This window comes from Perna viridis, chromosome 12 (assembly GCF_037379345.1).
Source record: "Perna viridis isolate PV_CMFRI_1.1 ecotype Kerala chromosome 12, ASM3737934v1, whole genome shotgun sequence".
Taxonomy (NCBI): domain Eukaryota; kingdom Metazoa; phylum Mollusca; class Bivalvia; order Mytilida; family Mytilidae; genus Perna; species Perna viridis.
Genome location: NC_142456.1, coordinates 21,829,372 through 21,849,454, shown reverse-complemented (window position 1 = coordinate 21,849,454; position 20,083 = coordinate 21,829,372). Strand labels below are relative to the sequence as shown.

Below are 20,083 nucleotides of genomic sequence, written 5' to 3'. Positions count from 1 at the left end.
AATCAGTTTTCATGGTGCAGATGGATACACCATAACGATCCATGAATTCATGGTGACGACCATAAAACTTCCGCAGTGATGACTTCAATCTTGTAGCAACATAACACTGTTCCAGAAGCCTATTTGTAAGAAGTCTAGCGCGATACAAAAAGTCTGCATAGTTACGTCGAGCTCTGGCAAAACGTATTATTTATGATATGAAAACTCCATATACAAGTGCTGAAGGAATGTTGCCACAGAAGAAAAGAAAGTTTACAATTCTGAATGAAAAATCATCACGTTTGTTGTAAAGTTTTGTCAATTGTTTTCATTCACCGTTGATCTCTAAGTGTAGGTCAAGATATGAGGCTGACTTGTAAAGTTTTGTCAATTGTTTTCATTCACCGTTGATCTCTAAGTGTAGGTCAAGATATGAGGCTGACTTCACGGTGTCTGTTGTATCCTTCATCTCAAGTTCTTTGGGGTAGATGCGAAACTAGGAGAGTAACAAGTGTTGTAATAGGACTGGTTGTGACATAGGGTAAACGATATAGGGTTTAAAAAATCTCTAATATAACATATGCATATGGGTTACCTTTGAACGTTGAATCTTACTGACACAGGGTAATACTACGGTTTCTCTACTTTCAGGGTCATGAACATGTTCTGGTTTGACCACCCTTACTCATTTGATAGCGGGGTATACCCTACCCCCGCGGGCGGGTCGAAAACATCCGCCGAGTTGCTCAAAATGCAAAGTCCAGGTGGACGACCTATGACACGGTGAACAAATCGGTTCTTGTAGCAACATAACCCTGTTCCAGAAGCCTAATTTTAAGAAGGCGAGCACGGTACTAAAAAGTCTGCGTATTTACGACAAGCTCTGGTATAACCTACGAGTTGTGAAATGAAAACTCAATACACAGATGCTGAAGGGATGTTGCTACAAATGAAAAGAAAGTTGACAGTACGGAATATGAATGAGTTATCGCGTTTTTCGTATAGTTCAGAAAACCTGCATAACTGTACCCGAGTACAATGATTCGGTTATAGAGTTACTATCGTGTGATCCCAGGCTCTACGGAATACAATTCAATCGGGTTTTTAATTCATCATGTGGCAAGGAGTACATAGTTTTTGATGGATGTAGCTTCAGTGAATGACCGAAAATTCAGATATTGCGAAGATTTTTAGAATTGTTCAGAATCCATACAATAATGTCACTGTGTGATTATACAATTTCGCGTTATGTCTGGTGTCCCCCTTTTACTGCTGTTAGAAATTTTGTCTAATGAATTGAAATATGTCGACGATCTGGCAATATACCTTTTTGTATGGAGTTCATGAAGTTAAGGTGTTCAATACCGCATAATACAGTCATGAAAGATTCGTTTTATTTTGCTAGAATTTCATCTTCGTTGAATGTAGTGTGTTTGTAAGTAGGATAACTAAGCTCTTCATTTATACCTAGTTTTGAACTAAATCCATAACTATTTTAAAGTTATATTTCCAATTGAATCATTGAGATTCTCTAATTTAGGGACACGAGACTCCACGAAGATGGTTCTCGGTGAGATAGTCACGGTCAGCTAAATCCGGCTTGGCTATACTAGAATAGGAAGCAGAACAATTGTTCTTCCGTAGGTTTTTTAAGGTCTTGATCATATCCTTGCGGATCTCATACGACAGCCTCCTACGGGGATTCTCTTAGGTAGTCGTTACTAGCGGCTGTGCTTTTAACTCGAATAATTCAGCGCCCTTCATCGGTCGGAGTACTTAACGAGCATTATAACGATTGATATTATTCGGGTTACTGGACGTTAAAACCCCCCCAGTCAGTCGGGTTACTGGGCTTCTGTGTTGGCGCTCGGGCTGGCCTACTCCCAGATCTCACGTGGGTTCGAGAGCGTTTCCCCACTTAAACTATTTGGGAGTTCGTCAAATGTAGAGTGCACGCATTTCGAACAATCGAAAGGTAAAGGACGTTTTATATATATGGTCTTCGATGTCAGGAATTGTTTCATCTGATTTGTTGTCTCTGACATTTTCACCATATCCAATCTCCTTATATTGACTAGTATTCGACGGACAATTGCGTTAACGGACTCTAGCTATATGACAAAATGTTTTTTTTTTTTCTGGAATTAAATATAATGTTGTGTTATTAGTCCAACGTTTTTTTTAAATATGTTGGAGTCTTTTCGATTTAAGATATCGTAACTATCAACTGAATCATGGAGTGTATCATTGATTGATCTGCCTTTTTCTAGTGCAAAAAAAAAATAATGTATAAGGTGTTTTGATTTGATAGTAACCAATAATTCGAATAAAATTTCAGGAGCGGATACAGACACTTTTAAAAAAGGGTGCCAGCCGGGTTCCTCACAAAAAGGGGGTGCTAGGACATTATTTACCATTTTTTGTAAAGTTTACAAATGAAATGACAAATTTTCTAATAAAAAGGGGGTGCCAAACCCTAGCAGATATTCCTGGTTTACAGAGTGGAGACTTGTTAGAATTTTTAATCTCTCTAATATGAATAAGGAATAGCATCGATCAAAAGCAGCAATCTTCGGCATTCAAGACCTTCACACCACATCTAGTACAACTCCATCAGTATTGCACATCACATAACAACAGGGAGTGTACATTGTGTCATATAAAGTCCATAATGACAAGGATGTAACATTCCCCTGTTTCTTGCGGCAACACAGTTTTTCTAAAAATGCTCATGTTTTTTGATAGTACAGCATTCAAATTTTAAACTTTCATTACATTGTCTTTCCCAAAAGAAAGACATAGTCACAGTGGACGAAGTGTATGCAACTAAGATATTTCCAGGTTCCTGACAATAAATTGTCAGTTGATTCTGGGTTACACTAATGTCCAGATTCCAGTTTGTTCTCATTTGTTTTATGCTGTTTGTTGTTTCTGACTGTGTTTTCTTTGCAAGGTCTACATTTCTGGAGTAGAAGCCTTGAGTTTTGCTTGTGATTACTCATTGGTTTCACTTGAATAACCAAGGAACCACATGAATGCTCTAATCTAGTTCCATATATAAGGCAACCAATGAGTTAAAATAAACAAAAAAAAAACAAGCAGAAATATTATAAAAAAGATACTCTATTTTTATAATGCTTCTCATAGCATAGATAAGTAACAAATTCTGTACTGTTTGAACATGGATTTCATAACATGTATTTTAACATGTATTTGAATGAACACTTGCACACACCCAAAGTAACAACTTCACAAATAGATACATCCATCTTCAGGATATACAGTACAGCTCATATAAATTTGACAACTTTCACTTATACTTGGTGGTCCATTTAATTTTAAGATCATGTATTTATACTTAATCATTTAGATATAGTCCAGGTTTCTGGAATTCCTGTGATCTCATTAACAGTTAGAAGCCTAGTAAAGTTTACATATTGATTTTTCTTGTGGGAAAATTTTTACAGGCAGAAGTTTTAATGATCCAAATAATTCAAGATCTATAGTTTTGATCGTGAATTATTTGTAACATTCAAACAGTTTTCCTCTAAAAATAGAAAGTCAAAATAGTAAATCCATTTGAGTTGTACTGTATTTCAGATCGTACCTCTTGTTTGACGAAGATGTCAAGATGACCAATCTGACAATATCATGCAGATTCACATGAATCTTGTTCTAACCAATCTGGCAGAAATTTACAAACCAGAAGTAAATATACTGTAAAAAAAAAAGATCGTAGTGGTAAAATCTGGACTCCAAAAAGTGGTAAACCATTTTAAAATACAATCAGGTCTTACCAATTCTTACTAAGACTGTGGTCAGTTTTGCCAGATTCAATACAGGTAGAATATGCAAGTGTGAAAATCTACAAGATAACCTCAGATAGTCAGAAACACAACAATTTAAACACATCTTAATCTAATCAACTTTTTTTATCTACAATGGAATAACATACATGCATGCATGCACTTGGAATTGTATGGTCCTTTTGAGCAGTAACTATCCCCAAGTAATATTTTGAGAGAATTTGGACACAGTTGAATTGTATTTAATTGTGTTTCAACCTACCACAATAATTGGACTGTACAAGTTTTTAACACTAGTCCAAAATGGAATGCATTAAGCTGGTCAAGTTCAATAATTTTGTGATTACCTCCCCTTTCCCCACAATTTAATAATTAAATTTCCATTCCCAAACAACTTTTTTTCAGGTAGAGAAATTTGTTTACATATTTGAAAACAAAAACAAATCAACAGTTGATAGAAAATATTTGATCATTATATTAGCACATTTCAATAATAAAATAATCTTACAGCTGAGCTGAGCCAAGTCATATAAGAACTGCTGTCAAGCTTAAGGGGTAGACCTAGGGTAAGGGACACAAATCATTGAAATAATTGTATTCAGCATTTTATATCAATCTTATGTAAGCATCAAAGAAACTTGGACTGATTTCAATCTATTTCATATGAAAGCTTGATAGGCTTCAGTGAAATTTAATATGATACAAGCATATCACTGATTTCATAAGTTATGTCCCTTACCCTAGGTCTACCTCTTTAACACAGTAGGAATGTTGTATAAAAATTTTAGATGTTCCCATACTTTGTATGCATACAATGAAATTCTTGTATGTTACTTGAAATTACTAGATGTCAATATCCTGAGTAGTTAGTATTCTGACAAAGGTTTTCATCCATAATGAAATATCAAAATGAATATGTTGAAAAAGAGGATAACAAATTTTTGGTAGCTTCCTCCTTGAGTCGTGACATCAGAGTAAGCAAAAAGCCAATTCCTTGTTGACTCATCTCACTTGTAAGCAAACATTAAATTTACATTGGTCTTAAATACAAAAAAAATTACACTCGTAAAAACACATATAGTATAACTGTACAACTCCATCAAACAAAAACAAACATTATATCTGTAACATCATTAAATAAAAACAAAATCTATAAATAAATATACATTTCAATCTGTAATTAGTTCTTTAGGAGTAACCATGTGATTTTATGGGGGACAAAGAATTTTTCATTCATACAGTTTTTATCAATACATGGAATCAAGTCTGATGTCTTCTATTTTCAACATTACTCTTTATCTTTCCATTACAACTCTTTGTTCATTCTAGAATGTTTTGTTTTGTTTTTCCTCTCCACTTTATTTATTTTACCCTTAACCCCATAAAAATCAAAGGGTGCTATCTTAAATGTATTTTATCTACTGTCTTTAAAATGTTTGTAATAAGTTATACTGTTGTTTCCATGACTACAAACTCCCTTTTCCTTCTGCAATAGAAACATCAAATTTCAACAAGAAACAACAGTCAACGTTTACGCTTAAATTTTTCTTTCTCGAAGGACTCCACATGAAACAACATGAACTGGACGGAAAAAAATAATGCAATGCAAATGATTATGAAAATTAATGATATGCTTTGGGAAAGATAACTGACCATGAACCTCCGAGATTACAAATTAACTGAGCAAAGGAGGAATACTACCCATAAATGTAAAATGTATTGAAAATTGGTTCAAAATCTTTTGAAGTTCATGAAATGTTTATTAGTTAAACCAGGAAGTAAAATTCTCATAAGCTTTAAACTTGCTATAATTAGTATTAAGACCAAATACATATCTTACACCAACAAAATGTACTGGTATGCTGTACACTGTCCATGACATGAGGAACACACAGTTAACCTAGTTTTTGCAATGTCTGAAAACCAATTTAAGTGTGTAGGAAAATACTTTTTCCAATAATGTCATAAAAATATTGGTTGAATCTAAGAAATATTCCACTTCACTCTAATAATACTGTTTTATTCTGATTTTGAAAATGCAAGACACAATTAAGGCTTATTAAATGAAATAATGACAAAAACATTTTTCTTTTTGAATATTGTGAACAACAACAAAAAAAAAAAAATGATGTACCCATATTTTATAATGAAATTGATGTTTCAATGTTATAGCACTGTTTTGTTATCAGCAGTAAAAAAGTACAAAGCATGAATGCAACTGATGATGCTGAACACTTCTTAGTTCGATGTCAATATGATATTATCTGAACACATAACTGTATTACAAATTCTGAACACTATAAAGTTAGAACCCAAACACACACATGTGTAGGATTGATCTGTTTATAACAAATATCAACACAGCAACAAACAATATACATCTTACCCAGTCTTAACTGAGCAAAAATAAAACTGGACACCTGTCTAAAAAAAGATAAAAAAACAGGAAACCTGTCTTAACCTCAAAAGTGGACACCATTTAAGCAGAGAACAAAACATTTATTGATAATGTTTTAGCTGTAAATCTGTTTTCCCTAACAAAATATGTGATTTATGCAGGTAATATTAAATGTTTGGAAGATCAATAAATTCCTCCCTCTTCAATCTGCACAGTACTATATGTAATGTATCCATTGGGGATCAGTATATACAGTGTGACTGTAGTTTTACATGAGAGACAAAATAATTTCAAGTCTAGATAAGGACAAAGAAGCCCTTAAAAACATACATTCAATTGCTATCTTAAGCAAGACAAATAACTTAAATCTTAAAAAACTTTTGTGCATGAAAATATCTTTTAAAAAAATCTACAACTTTCAAGTCTCTCACATTTTGAGATCTTCTAAACCCAGCAATTATTTAAAAATCCAAACAATGAACAGCGTTTTTTTTTAGGAAGTATTCAAGTTTTCAAACTATTGTTTACATAGTTAAAACTTATTCCTGCAAAATGATAGGGAGCAAAAATTAATATTTCACTGAAAAATTTTCCTTCAATTTTTAAGCAAGAGTTGAAGCATCAGAAAACAAAATTTGCATAAAAACATAGATATTATTGCCTCTATACACAGCCACTTCTAATAGTAATAATGTTGCTTAAAACTGTAAAAATAATCGGCAATCATAGCCGGTGTGTCTAAACACCTGTTGAAAATATCAACATATCTGTTTACATGGCAACAGATTTGCACCATATTGCATATTAAGAACCATGTCTCCTTTGTAACAAAGTTCAATTGACCTTTGCCCTTTTAGGGGAAGGTTCGTCTGTTGTTTTTGTGTATGAAATCGTATGTTTGAATGTATATCTTGTGACCTCATAGTACCCAGGACAGTATGTTGAATTCTGGGAGTTCTGTGATATGCTTGGCTGTGATGTCATGCTCACTGTTGAAGCGGTGCTAACGTCTCGGTTCAAACTCTGCGAATCTGAGATGGTGATTGACTCGCTGTGGAACTCCACAAGAGCTTTCCAAATCTTGTTTCTATGTGATGTCCCTATTCTCATTTTCTGCAAATCCTATAATACAAAAATTATAATTAAAAAAGATTCCATTTTTTTTTATACAGTAACGTAAACCAAACTTCTTAAATAGAAGTATTTGAAGAACTGGAATGTTTTTTAAGTACCACTCCAGAAAAAAAAATCACACAAAATGTGAATCATGGTTGGGAAGCCTAAATATTTTTATTTTTTATATTTTGTTAAAATGTTACAGTAAACAGAAATCAACATGTGGGTTTTCATATAACCCTTGTTCTCAGGAGACAAAAATTATATATATACCAGTAGAATGTACAGTATAATTCAAAATTAAGGGAAATAACTCTGTAAATGACACTAAAATACAATAGAAACTGTTCGATTTTCAATTTAGATTATCTCCAAAGAGCAGACAGATTGGAATAAATAAATATACATTTCTTCATATAGACCTATAAAGCAACTCAATAGCAAAAATAAAAAAGAAATGTTTAGCCTTTTTGGGGATGTACCACATATTACGGATTTTTGCATGATTCTTACAAAGACTATTACTTAAGTAGGTTTAGACTTGAATACTGATGCAATTATCCTTAGTGCATATCTTATCCAATGTAATACATAACATCAACATTTAAATCCTGTTTCATCAATAAACTTGAGACAGCTATAATCCATTTTTTTGCCAAAACCATTTTTTTATTTTTAGAAAAGAATTTCCATGGTAAGAGAAACCACATTGTGCAAGCCCAGGGAAAGTTATTTGGCGAAGTTTGTTAAGTAGATTCATCAGTGTTCTAAGATTTTTCAGAAAATGAGCTTTCCTCGGGAAAAATCCATATAAAATCAACTTTCCCACAGTTAATGACTGCTTTCCTAACAAAACAAATCCTTACAGCATATGAAGTTTTCAACTTGCCACGGGAAAGTTGATTTCATATGGATTTTTTCCAAGGAAACCTAAATTTCTGAAAAATCCTAGAACACTGGTATAACATATGAAGAAAAATAAGCTTTATTTGTTCTGTGAATTATCTGCACCATGAATCACCTCTACCATTGGCAGTGTCTTAATTTGATAAAGATTGGTACTTTAAGTACCAGTCGACATAAAATTCAGGCACTGCCAATGGTAAAGTGATTCATAGTGAAGAGAAACCCACCAAGCACATTTTTTAGTCTTCATATGTTATACTTTCACATAATGATAAATCATTTCTGCATTCAGATCTGCACCTTTTAAGAAAATCATACATTCATCTCCCACTGAAATCAACCAAATCAGAAACAACAACTCTTGCTGAGTGCCAATTTCATGTAAATCTATATAAATTTTATCACAAAAGTGCAACATCCAAATGAAAAACTATGACAGGCTATGTGGTCTGTAACTGATTCTGAACAAGAAATTAAACTGAATTTGGTGGGTTTTTGACATGCATGAATCACCTCTTGACAGATTTTTATAAAGACTGCTACCTAAATGAATCTAATGCTTTACCTCAACAGTAAAATCATCAAGTTGCTCCATTGTGAATAGATTCTGTTGATGAAAATTGTCAATGTAGGCTGACAAGCCTAGTCCGCTTAGCCAGCTGAAACAGAAACAAACATTTTGATAAATTTAAGGCTTGGGAAAATTCCTAACAATAAAATTTTATAAAATAGCAACAAGTCCAATGCACCATCATGTAAGACTCCCATTTAAAAATAGACGAAAAAAGAATAGGGACTAATCTTCATAAGTAATTATCTCCAATTGCAATACTATGAGTTAAAGACAGACCCAATGCTCTCCTACATCCTTATCTGATCTATTTTCTTATTTTCCTTCCACTATCATCTACTCTACTAAACACATTTATTTTCATTGTTGAGGATGACAACCCAATTTCTGGGCTTTTAAATTCTCTTGTAGTATATGGGGACTTATTCTTGGCTATTTATTTTCTTATTTCTTTGTTGCTTGCAAAATTAGTAAATATGAATTACTCATGAAATTAAGTTAGTTTATAGTATTTTTCCAGTTTTAAAATGGATGAGGCAAACAAATAGTACTCCAGCAAAGAATCATGCAAAATGTGATTCATGGTTGGAAAGCCTAGATACTTTTATTTTTGATATTTTGTTTAAAACATCATAGTAAACAAAAATTAACAAGTGGCTTCTCTTATAACCCTTGTTCTTAGGAGAAAAAAATATGAGAATGTGCAGTAGAATTCAAAATTAAGGGCAATAACTCTGTAAATGACACTAAAATACAATAGATTCGGTGGGATTTTCAATGTGGACTGTCTCTGAAGAGCAGACAGATTGGAATGAATGATTGTGCATTTCATTATAAAAACTCATTAAACAACTCAGTAACAAAAATAAAAATGTGTAGCCTTTTTTGGACGTATCACATACTGCAGAATGTGCATGATTCTTAAAAAGACTAATACTTAAAATTTTTCTTTCTTAATTCTTACTTTGCAATAGTAAGGTCAACCCCATTTGCCATTTCTTCCTTGATATTGTGGTGTTCGACTGTACCATTTTCTGTACTGGTGACCTGTCCATTTAAATCAGGAGTGAATGGAAGGGTACACTGCCTGTTTTCTGTTTGTATAGTAACAGTATTCTCAGCTGCTGGTACTGACGGTAGGGTGACAACTTTACTGGTTGATCTGAAAACCCAAGACAGATTTTAATATAGTATTCTAACAAGTTTTTGTAATATCAATATGAAAAGAAATGTTTACTATGAGTATATGCTTAAAAAAAAAAGAAAACGTGAACTCAAATTTAATTCTGATTGACTTAAACTGATACTGTTTGAAACACTTAGTTCTAGAAATAAAAATTACTAATACATGTACTATATGTTCTATTTCGAAAGTTAATATTAACAAATACTTGAACAATATATTAATTATAGAAATGTTTGCGATTGAGGGAGAGAGAATGCAGATTTTATAAAAAAAAATCATCTACTTTTGTAACTATTATAAATCTATGATAATATAGATTATAAACAGGTTGAAAATTTAAGTGCTTAAAACAAGTGTTTTAAAAATTAAGTGTGAAACAGGTTGAAAATTTAAGTGCACAGATATGAACAAGTGTTTTAAAAATTAAGTGTAAAAGGGTAGCTCTGCGAAGGAGTAATATTTATAATTAAATAAGCAGAATGGAGAGAAAAGTTGTGGAATAAATATAGAGTAATAGTTACTTTCGATTTAATATTGATGACATCATGAAGAATATCTTGACAAGCAAATTGAAATGTTCCACATGATATCGTTAGTATCAAAATTAGAAGTAACAAAATTGTATTATTCTGTATATAGGTAATATAATAATTGCATTTTCAATTATTTTAATGTAGTTTTAAAATTGAGTAATTTGACTACATATTGTTGGTGTGAGAAGCCTGTTTCATTCAGAACTCTGAAAAAGGTGCGATGACGTCATGATCACTCCCAATGCTTGACAGATACTTTCTAATATCTTGTTATGTCCAAGAGAAAGAAAACATGTCAACAAGATCAAAGGAAAACAGTACAAATTACTGATAAACATACCCGTTATAGATACTTGTATTCGACATACTAACGATAAAGCCATGTACCCATAGATTTTGGATAGGGGGAGGTGTATTATTCACAATAATCAAAAATGGGGAATGTGTTCTGAAGCAACTGGATCTCTGTCAGTTACTTGTAATGCCATATGCTTGGAAAAAAAATAATATAATGAATTTCTTGTCACATATAAATCCAACTCTGGCAAAATTGAAGCATTTCTTCTCTTTAAATGCACCATATCAAATGGATTTACTACTCTGTCATGGTAGCATTCCTTAACATACTAATTCCGATTGATACAATGTATTTATCTTCACATCTGAATGAATTGTCGACTTCTTTACATAATTGTAAAATGGTGCAGATTTCTTCTCTCAAAAGGTGTGCAGTGAATTTCTGTCAATAGATTTGTGAAGACTCCTCTCTTTTGAAAGTGTTATATACCTTTTCCTCAGTGCTCACCTTTAGCCACTGGCCTGAAGCTAGTAAAATTGATTCAGGCTAGTGATATGTGTTCTTTTCTTGTTTTGGACTAAAAATCATATACAATCCTTTGTCCTTGGGAATTTTGAAAGGACTGTTTCATTGGTCAGATTTTCTGTTGTTTGTGAATATTATTTATTTTCTTTGGATTGGTCCATGTTCAGTGTAGTTGGTAGTTCTTCTAGAGGGTTTATAGTTCTAACAATACTTGATGATTATTCTCCGTTAATTGTTTGCTATGTTTATTTTGCTTTTCTCTGGTTCTAGATATTAACATGATTATTCCAATTTTACTGCCCATTCAGTGTCCAATTCTTTTCTCCTTAATGTCTAAGTGTATCATGTTCAATTTGTCAGGATAATTTCTTTGGGATAAATTTTGATATTTTGATCAACATATATTTAGGACTAATTCCCTTTATGGTGGCTTTCATTGATAGGCTGTACTTTGAACATATGACATTGGTAAGTCATTTGAACAAGTCATTCATAAATCAGCTGATATCCAAGAAAGAAGATAAAACATATGTTTTGATTTTATTTATCTTTAGTATTTGCCATTTTTTCTTCTTTTTACAAAGAACCATTGCAAAATCATACCTGATATTCCTCTAACTAATCAATAAATATTTACACATCAATAACATAGAAGATATAGAAATTATCACATTCAAGGTAAAAGGAAAAGTATAATTCAAAATAATAAATATTCCATAATAAATTATTTACAAGAAAATTAGCACTAATCAAAAACAGATCTAAGAATTTCAAAAAAGATGTTATTGAGTCATGTTGAAAGATATAGCTAAGATCATTATATTCAATAATAAAACTTAATAACCTTATACCATAATATAAGTAGTGATCAACTACTAGAGGCAACTCTAGTACAAAAGAGATTCAAAGGATTCAAGACCAAAAGCAGGGTTCAACATGAACAATAGTTTAATAGCCCTGAGCCTACTTAATTTGAGAGACGACTACATACAAATTCTAATTGGTAGTCCTTTGGGATACCTAAATCAGTTTTTAAAAATTATACAAAAGATAGGGTAGCAAGATAATTTTGAGGACTACTTAATTTATTGAATGACGATCAGAAAGTCCTTTGGGCTACTTAGCTGGAAAAGTTACTGTCAAACCCTTATATCTCATTTGAGATCAAATGCACTAAATTTGGCCCCTGTCTAAAGGAGTTCTCTAATGACCTACTGACCCATTTTCACATCTAATATCAATATCAAATGCCCTACATTTCTATATTCATTATTTATAATCTGACAAATAAACAATATCAAACTGACCTACAACATGTAAGTATTTTGATTTGAACACATTAAATCTGCTGCCTTGGTCAGGTAGAAATAGCATATATAAAAATGTTCAAGTGCAAATGTAATGGTGAGCCTAATAATGCTGATATTATGGCACCAAAGTCAAAAATTCATGATGTACACAACTGAATCGTCAAAAAGCACTCGTATTTAAGATTCATTAATGATCTGATGAATCTTTTTGTCAGCATCATTAATGATGACAACACAGCCCATCTTAGTGTCAGTGACAAAAATGAGACCACCGCTTCCTTCTCTGTGGATTGACCCTCTGTACTTCAAGTTCTTGGTTTGAATCCAGGACGATGATTGGGTCTTTTAACCTTCTTCATCAGTTTATTTTTGTGCTCCCTGGCCAGAATCATCGACAGCCACCTGTAAGTAGTCAGGCAGAATGACTTAGTGGAGACACGAAATCTACTAGCCTAAGTGAATTATTTATTGAATTCATACTTCGGCCATGTAGAAATCGCTGGATGAGTATTGAAACTCAGCCTTGAAATTCAGGTGGCTGTCGGTGAAAAGTGAGGGAATATTCTTGCTCAGATCCATACCGTGAATAAAGTCTTTCATGTCATATTCATATTTTGGCTCCTCGCTATATTTAGCTTTCTTTGGTGTTGATGTAATAGCAGTCCTGAAATAAGTTGAATTTAAACCTTACGACATGTTCAAATGCTAATTCTGGCTGTATTCAGTAAGAAATATTGAACTGGTCCTAGTATTCCACTTGGTTTTCTCCCTTACAAATGCATGGATTCAAGGGGAGACAAACCCTTCAGTAAAATCCAGGTTGCCTCCCTTAGTCCATGACTCCCTCAATTCACCCTGCCACACACATTTAAGGAGTTAGAAAAAGCAAACAATTTGTATGAAGCAAAGAAAAACTCTTCCATTAGACTGATTTATAAATTTGTATTTTCCTCTCAATTAGATGTATTCCTTTTCTACAGTCACACGAAAGTTTCTAAATCCATCAAACCAGAATGAAATCCAATGGAAGAGTTTTCAAAAGATTAAGACAGTTATGAGCTAAGCTAATGATAGGCTGATATATATATATGGCGTGGAATAACTAAGCTACAGTATGCTATGACAAGTCATTTATAGGAAAAGCCATGTTTTCTCTATGTTCTATTATAATACTCTTTGATAAAGACACGTCAACATGTTTGCATATATAAATATTCTATTTTTGAATAACCACATCTTCACAAAATCTTCTAATTATTAAAATTTTTACACTGGCTTTTCCCCTATGACTATAGATAAATGATATACACGAAGGAGGTACACATCTACTTACTGTCTGTTGGTGTCCAATTGCTTTTGTTTATACATATCAATCTGGTTCTGTGGGACCATAGATGCTAGCTCTAGGGAGTCACGGATTCGGCAGAGGATTTCATAGTTCTCTCTGCCTTTCACAGTGATTGTAAAAGGCTCATCCTCTGCTTTTCTTTTCTTTCCGCTTTGGGAAACAGCTGTTATTTCGTTAATTATGCTTACTTTATTCCCTGAAAATTTGAATGCAAGCATTATATAACAAGAATATTATGCAATAAATTAAATACAATTTATGCCTACAAATTCTTTATTGACTTTTAGAAACTGGCATTTACTAGAGTACAAAGACATCAAGATTTTTACCAGGAATTTCCTGCAGATGTGTACTAAATAGGAAGTTCAGGTGCCGAAGTAACAATTACCTTTTTTGGGAGATTGTTTAGATGGAGGGAGGGCAGCCTTTTCGTCGGCTTTCCTGTCTCTTCCTGGGCAAGCACAGATTCTAACTTCAACTGCTCTTCTTCCCAATACTTGGTTACTGTAAAATAAGAAAATTAAGTTACATACTGCTAATTTTACAAGTTGAAATGAAGTAGTTCACTATTTTTTCACAGCACTTCAACAAATTTCTACTTAGCAATGAGAAATGAATATAGCTTTGTTACTATCATACTTGAAAACTGAAATTATTACAAACAAACTGTTTAACCAAAAATATATTATTGACATGATATAACCATTTAAATGACCAAATATGTGTTTAAATTAGGAAATAAACGACTTACTCTTTTTCCAATGTAAGGACAATCTGTATGGGTCTCCTGTTGGGGCCTCCAACACATGACCCCAGACACATGAACTGGAACAAATTAGTAACCCATTCTGACCCTGCTTGGGGGATTTCATGGGGGATAAGACAGCTTTGTCTTTGTGTGTATGGGTCCTCAACATACTTGGCTAGTTTGTGCTCACATCGACATAAATGAGTTGGTGCTGGATGATCTGAAAAATTAAAAATTACAATGTAAGTACAAACTGATTTAATATGACAAATGGATTATTTATGATCAATTGACACAAATCAATTCCTTTCTTTCATGGCATTAGTACTGAAAAGGGTGAATTGATCATTCATTGCATGACAGAATAGAAAATCAACCAAATACCTTCTGAAAGGAGACGGTAATGGATTCAGCCCAGGCTGAAGCAATTGATTCAATGACCATGCCCCAGACAGACAACAATTATCAGAGCTTGAAAAAAATGTTTTACTAGGCAATCAGATAATAATTACCTTAATCTCTAGATTATACAAATCACAAAATTGATAAGGTCAGAGACTGCAGTCTGAGGTACATATCTACATTACTGGGATACCCCCCTATTAACTCATTGACCTCTCCCCAGGCATATATGTTTATCCTTCCAACTTGCATAATTTTAAATAGGTCATTAAAGTATTACTGTTAAAACTAATCCCTTGGAAAATCTAGTATGTCACTGTGACATATCTGTAGAGGTTCAATTACAGAACTATACACTGAAAGTTACCTGAGGACTTGCGTAATTATCAGATTAACCTTATTGTATTCAGTATTTATCAATATTAGTTCAATAGCTTTAAAGTTTAATCTAAAATATATACTTCTTAATTGCTTACATAAATCAAATTTGTCAATAATTGTAAAAAAAAAAAAAAAAAAAAAAAAAAAAATTAGAAAAAAAACCCTAATTTTTTGGGGGAAATTTTGAAACATTGCAACAAATATCTGATTTTTTTTACCAGAAAACTATGTCAGATAAAACAAACTAGTGTAATAAACAAGTTGAACAAATACAAATTTATCCTAATTTCAGGACTACAATTTTCAAAATGCATGAGGTTAAATTACATCAGATCTAAATTTAGCACAATACAACAACAAATATTTTCCAATATACTTACTTTCATTATGTTCTTTAGATGTGGCATGGTTTGGGCAACGTTTGACAGGCTCCTGAACATGTTCTGGTTTCATAAAGATTGGCATCGCTCGGATGACACACCCTTGGGGTGGCTGACGTGTACACTTGAATCTGATTGGGCAAGTTGTAGCCATTCTTACATACAGTTTCTTCAATGAGTCTGAATACTACAAAGAAACAAAAATTTTACTTAAATTCAAGGCCAAAACTATTAGGAGCACCAAAATTTTAGCATACTAGACTACTTTCACAAATCTTACAAGAACTTTTACAATTTTACATATCTGAAAGGTTTGTAATTTGATAGGCTAAATTTTTTTTTGAAGTGTTGAAGAGAATTGGGGTTGGTCTATGAAACCAAAGAATGCATAAAATATGAGGCACACTTTCAACTTGGGGAAATCAGCATTTGAATTACAAAAAACTTACTGTCCATGTTGTTGACTTGGTTTCTTTGGATGGCTGTGAAAATGAAATGGTGAAACCATAATCTCCAGGGTAGTCCGTGCTATAAAGAAGAATTGTAAGTTTTTTTTGTTAAAATTGTAACCATATAACTTAACTTGTTCGGAGACTTTCCAAATAAATCAGTATTTTAGAGACTTTTTTAAAAAGAAAATTTGACATCCCCCTTTTATTATTGTTTTTTTCTTAAGACATAACCAAGATTGATCTTCACTATACTTAACAATGAAGCCATTCTGACTTAAATAATTTCAATTGAACCATTTCACTGTTGTTTATTTTCACTTAATCTTTCCATACATGGTCTTTGTTAATCAAGCCCTATGATATTGGGTGTTTCATATCACAGAACAGACCTAACGCTTTATATAGACAGTAAATAGAAGACTTTGGCAATCGACCACAGAAATCCAATACTTAAATACTAAAGAGGTGCCTAAGGGGAGCTCAATCATTTCCCATACATGTAGTAGTCCTTTACTAGTTAAATTCTACTATTTTTGATACATCAGATTTTAACCCCCCCCCCCCCCAAAAAAAAACCAAAAAACAAAAAACACACATTTTATTTCGAAATTTAAAAAACGGAGGAATCCCAGAAATACATTTAAATTCATCGTGTCCCCCTTTATCACCCCTTTCAGTTTAGTCACAACCTACTAAACAATATACATATGTGATTTAAAATGCTTTCATGTCGGAGCTTGTTTCTATGGCTCTTATACCCCATTAAATACCAATATAAACACACCTATGTATACAACAACCTAGCATGCTACACATGAATACTAGTGTATTTAAATTATTTTGAAGAAACCGTTAGATTTAAATCAATCCTGAAGAATTTTAATTCCTTCCCATTGATAAGAAATATGTTTTTAAATGTATTGTGCTTCTCAGTTTATATATAAATTTTTGTATGATTGCAATGTTACATATTTAAAGCAAATTTTTTTTAAAGGTATTTGATGCTCCTTGATAAGACCATATGGATTTTAAAATTACTGAAATACATATTTCACTGTTTCCCCAAGACTTTAGTAGAAATTATACAAATTTCTATCCAAGTCTTCATACTTTTAAGATCTTATTATTCTAAATTGGCTGATTTTTATGAAACTAATCAAAGGACCATATTGGGTAAAACTTAAATTACACTTTTAATCCATAAAACAGAAATTCGACTCCTCATTAAATTCAAATCTTATCTGATTGATTATAAATACTTACTTCGATGGCACAGAAGGTATTGGTGACTGCATGGATGTGTGGGGTGAATATGGTGGTGGTGATGTGATTGTCTGAAATGACGAAAGAAACAAGTTCAGTAAGTACTAACATACTAATCACATTATGTGAAATGGGATTAGGTAGTTTTCAGTTGTGGATTCCACTTTGATGCAATATTTGAATCCACTGACTTATGCTTACACAATTTCTACTACAAGTACCTAAATATTCTCTAGATTTCATTTAGCTAATTATCTACTGCAGTTAATATGAACTTATTTGGACTTAAAGCAAGTTGAAGATTTCGGGTAAAAATCAGGAACATATTGATTTCTTTCCCTTTCGTTTCTCCATATCCCACAGTCATGTTTTAAGTAACTGTGACCTACTTTCAATGCATTGACCTACTTACATCATTATAGGGACTTGATGCTGAGCTTCCAATTATATTGGTCTGACTATCTGGACTCATTGATGAGGCTGATGTTGTTTGAGCGATGATAGGATTCAACTGAAAAAGAAAGAAAAAAAAATCAATAGAATGAAAGAAGTGTTTTTTCAGATCGATGATTGTGTAATCAGGCAGACATTACAACCAATCTTAGAACATGATCTCAATGAAACAAAATGTGTCAATGAATATCAGTTGACATTCATGAGTAATGAATGTCTCACTTGGGTGGTACCAGCTTACTCAATGTTTTCAATCAGCTTCTGAAGATGAGCTAAGACCAGAAAAACCCACAGCTCAGTCCCTGATGACCAACAGCTAGGGTGGAGTCGTTACTTCTCACGCCATTCAATGAATCAGTTCTGATTAATTTATTACTAGACCAATAATATGAATTAGGTCAAGATAATGCTATAGAATCACCCCTTGATGGAATTGCATGCAAATCATCTTTTACTCAATACCATATTCATTGTGTGACATTGCGTGTTAATGATCTGTCGACACTTTGACAAGCATTCTACACTTCAAAAGCTATAAATAATTGATATTTTCCGTTTCCATTTAGGCAGATTCATCCAATATGCAAATGGATTTAACGATTGACGATGGCTATTGATTAAACTATAATTAGATATGTTGCTGATACTGAGGATGCATTTAGTTCCCTTGAATTATTAATGCTGACCAATCAACCAAAGGCTCACCTGTTTGTGTCGCATAAAATTTCAATATTTTATCATTAACTATTGACTGATAATAAAATTTACATCATGTATATACAACATACTTATCTTTTCCTATCTCAGATGGTTATCACCTATACAGGGTGGACATTGGGTTATTATTTTTAGCAATTATATTGAGTAGGGGGATATTGGATTTTTTTAATGGAAAAAATAGATTTAAATCAAACCATGTGTACAATGGACTTCTGGCAAACATCGTAATTAAATTAGAATTTAAATTGTAAATTTGTGATTCAAAAAGTGAAAAAGTGAATATTTTAAAATATCTTAACTTTTTTAAAAGGAAAGTTATTGAAAATTAATGATTTGGGCTAGATACTGGCACAGTACACTTTAAAATATTTAACTCTCCTAACCATATTGTTCTAAGCAGTACAAAATCATTCTTAAAGTCAAATTCAGCTATTCAAATAAAAGTTTTTCTTCAATCAAGTCAAATAGCAAAATACAATATTCACTTATAAATTGAACTTTTTAATTTTTTTTTTTTTTTTTTTACATTTGACAAAAGTAAATTCATTTTACATTTATTAAGCTATATTCAAAGTTCAAAACAACAAGTTAAAAAATGGATGCCATGTTTGATAATGCCATGAACATGTGACTTATATAAAACATTTAACTTAATTAACCTACGAAGAAGTGACTTACCCGATAGGTTGTAAATCCAGTTCTTTCAAACTTGATCATTTTGGACGGAATACGATAAATAAATTATATCACAGATAAAGAAGACAAATCTCAATTTTTTTGTGTGTCTCTACCGCATTATTTCAACTAAATAAACTGACTACAAAGTTTACTATACAAGGTAAATATATACAAGTTGGATCTTGTTTGTCGTCGTGTCGTTAGCAACTTGTTTGAACCTGTCACTCACACAACACAATCAGTCTATGTATATGTGAATATATCAATAGACTTTACCTGGATTTAAAAATCTATCCAGGTGAAACTAAAAATCATTATTATAATTTGCAGTTCATTTTAGGAGGTTAATCAATTAGTCAATAATCTATAAACAGAGCCTGAGAATTTTTTTCCAATACAATTTTGAACCAATGGTATCCTGTTTCTATGGAAACCAGGTAGAATTGCTTTGATGTCTATTTATAGCAGAGCAGCATGGCAATGTTGACATTCAGTTATTCATGTTTGTCTCCATAAATTAAATACTTTACCTATTATTATATCCTATACGGATATGGCTTAAACCTGATGACCATGCATTCAAGTTTAAATCTTTTATCATTGAACTATCAAATGTCTTAATGTGATTAA

The 20,083-nt window shown here is 32.4% G+C and overlaps 1 protein-coding gene across 7 annotated transcripts in view; it reads right to left on the bottom strand.

The window, feature by feature from the left end:
- Nucleotides 1-3,084: 3,084 nt before the first annotated feature.
- Nucleotides 3,085-20,083, bottom strand: part of LOC148601682 (cellular tumor antigen p53-like) — a 54,184-nt gene continuing 37,185 nt past the window's right edge. For 5 of the 7 annotated variants that reach the window (XM_088555667.1, XM_088555668.1, XM_088555671.1 and 2 more), the window contains 10 exons: nucleotides 18,015-18,113; nucleotides 17,603-17,673; nucleotides 16,337-16,415; nucleotides 15,888-16,074; nucleotides 14,728-14,944; nucleotides 14,365-14,480; nucleotides 13,962-14,172; nucleotides 9,741-9,938; nucleotides 8,771-8,864; nucleotides 3,085-7,305 (listed from right to left, as the gene is read on the bottom strand). In XM_088555667.1, coding sequence (XP_088411793.1) covers nucleotides 7,018-7,305; nucleotides 8,771-8,864; nucleotides 9,741-9,938; nucleotides 13,962-14,172; nucleotides 14,365-14,480; nucleotides 14,728-14,944; nucleotides 15,888-16,074; nucleotides 16,337-16,415; nucleotides 17,603-17,673; nucleotides 18,015-18,113 — 1,560 coding nt within the window. In that variant the 3' untranslated portion in view covers nucleotides 3,085-7,017. Of the gene's footprint in view, nucleotides 7,306-8,770; nucleotides 8,865-9,740; nucleotides 9,939-13,073; nucleotides 13,293-13,961; nucleotides 14,173-14,364; nucleotides 14,481-14,727; nucleotides 14,945-15,887; nucleotides 16,075-16,336; nucleotides 16,416-17,602; nucleotides 17,674-18,014; nucleotides 18,114-19,453; nucleotides 19,667-20,083 lie in introns of those variants that run through there. The other 2 variants (XM_088555672.1, XM_088555673.1) reach the window with 2 other exon arrangements.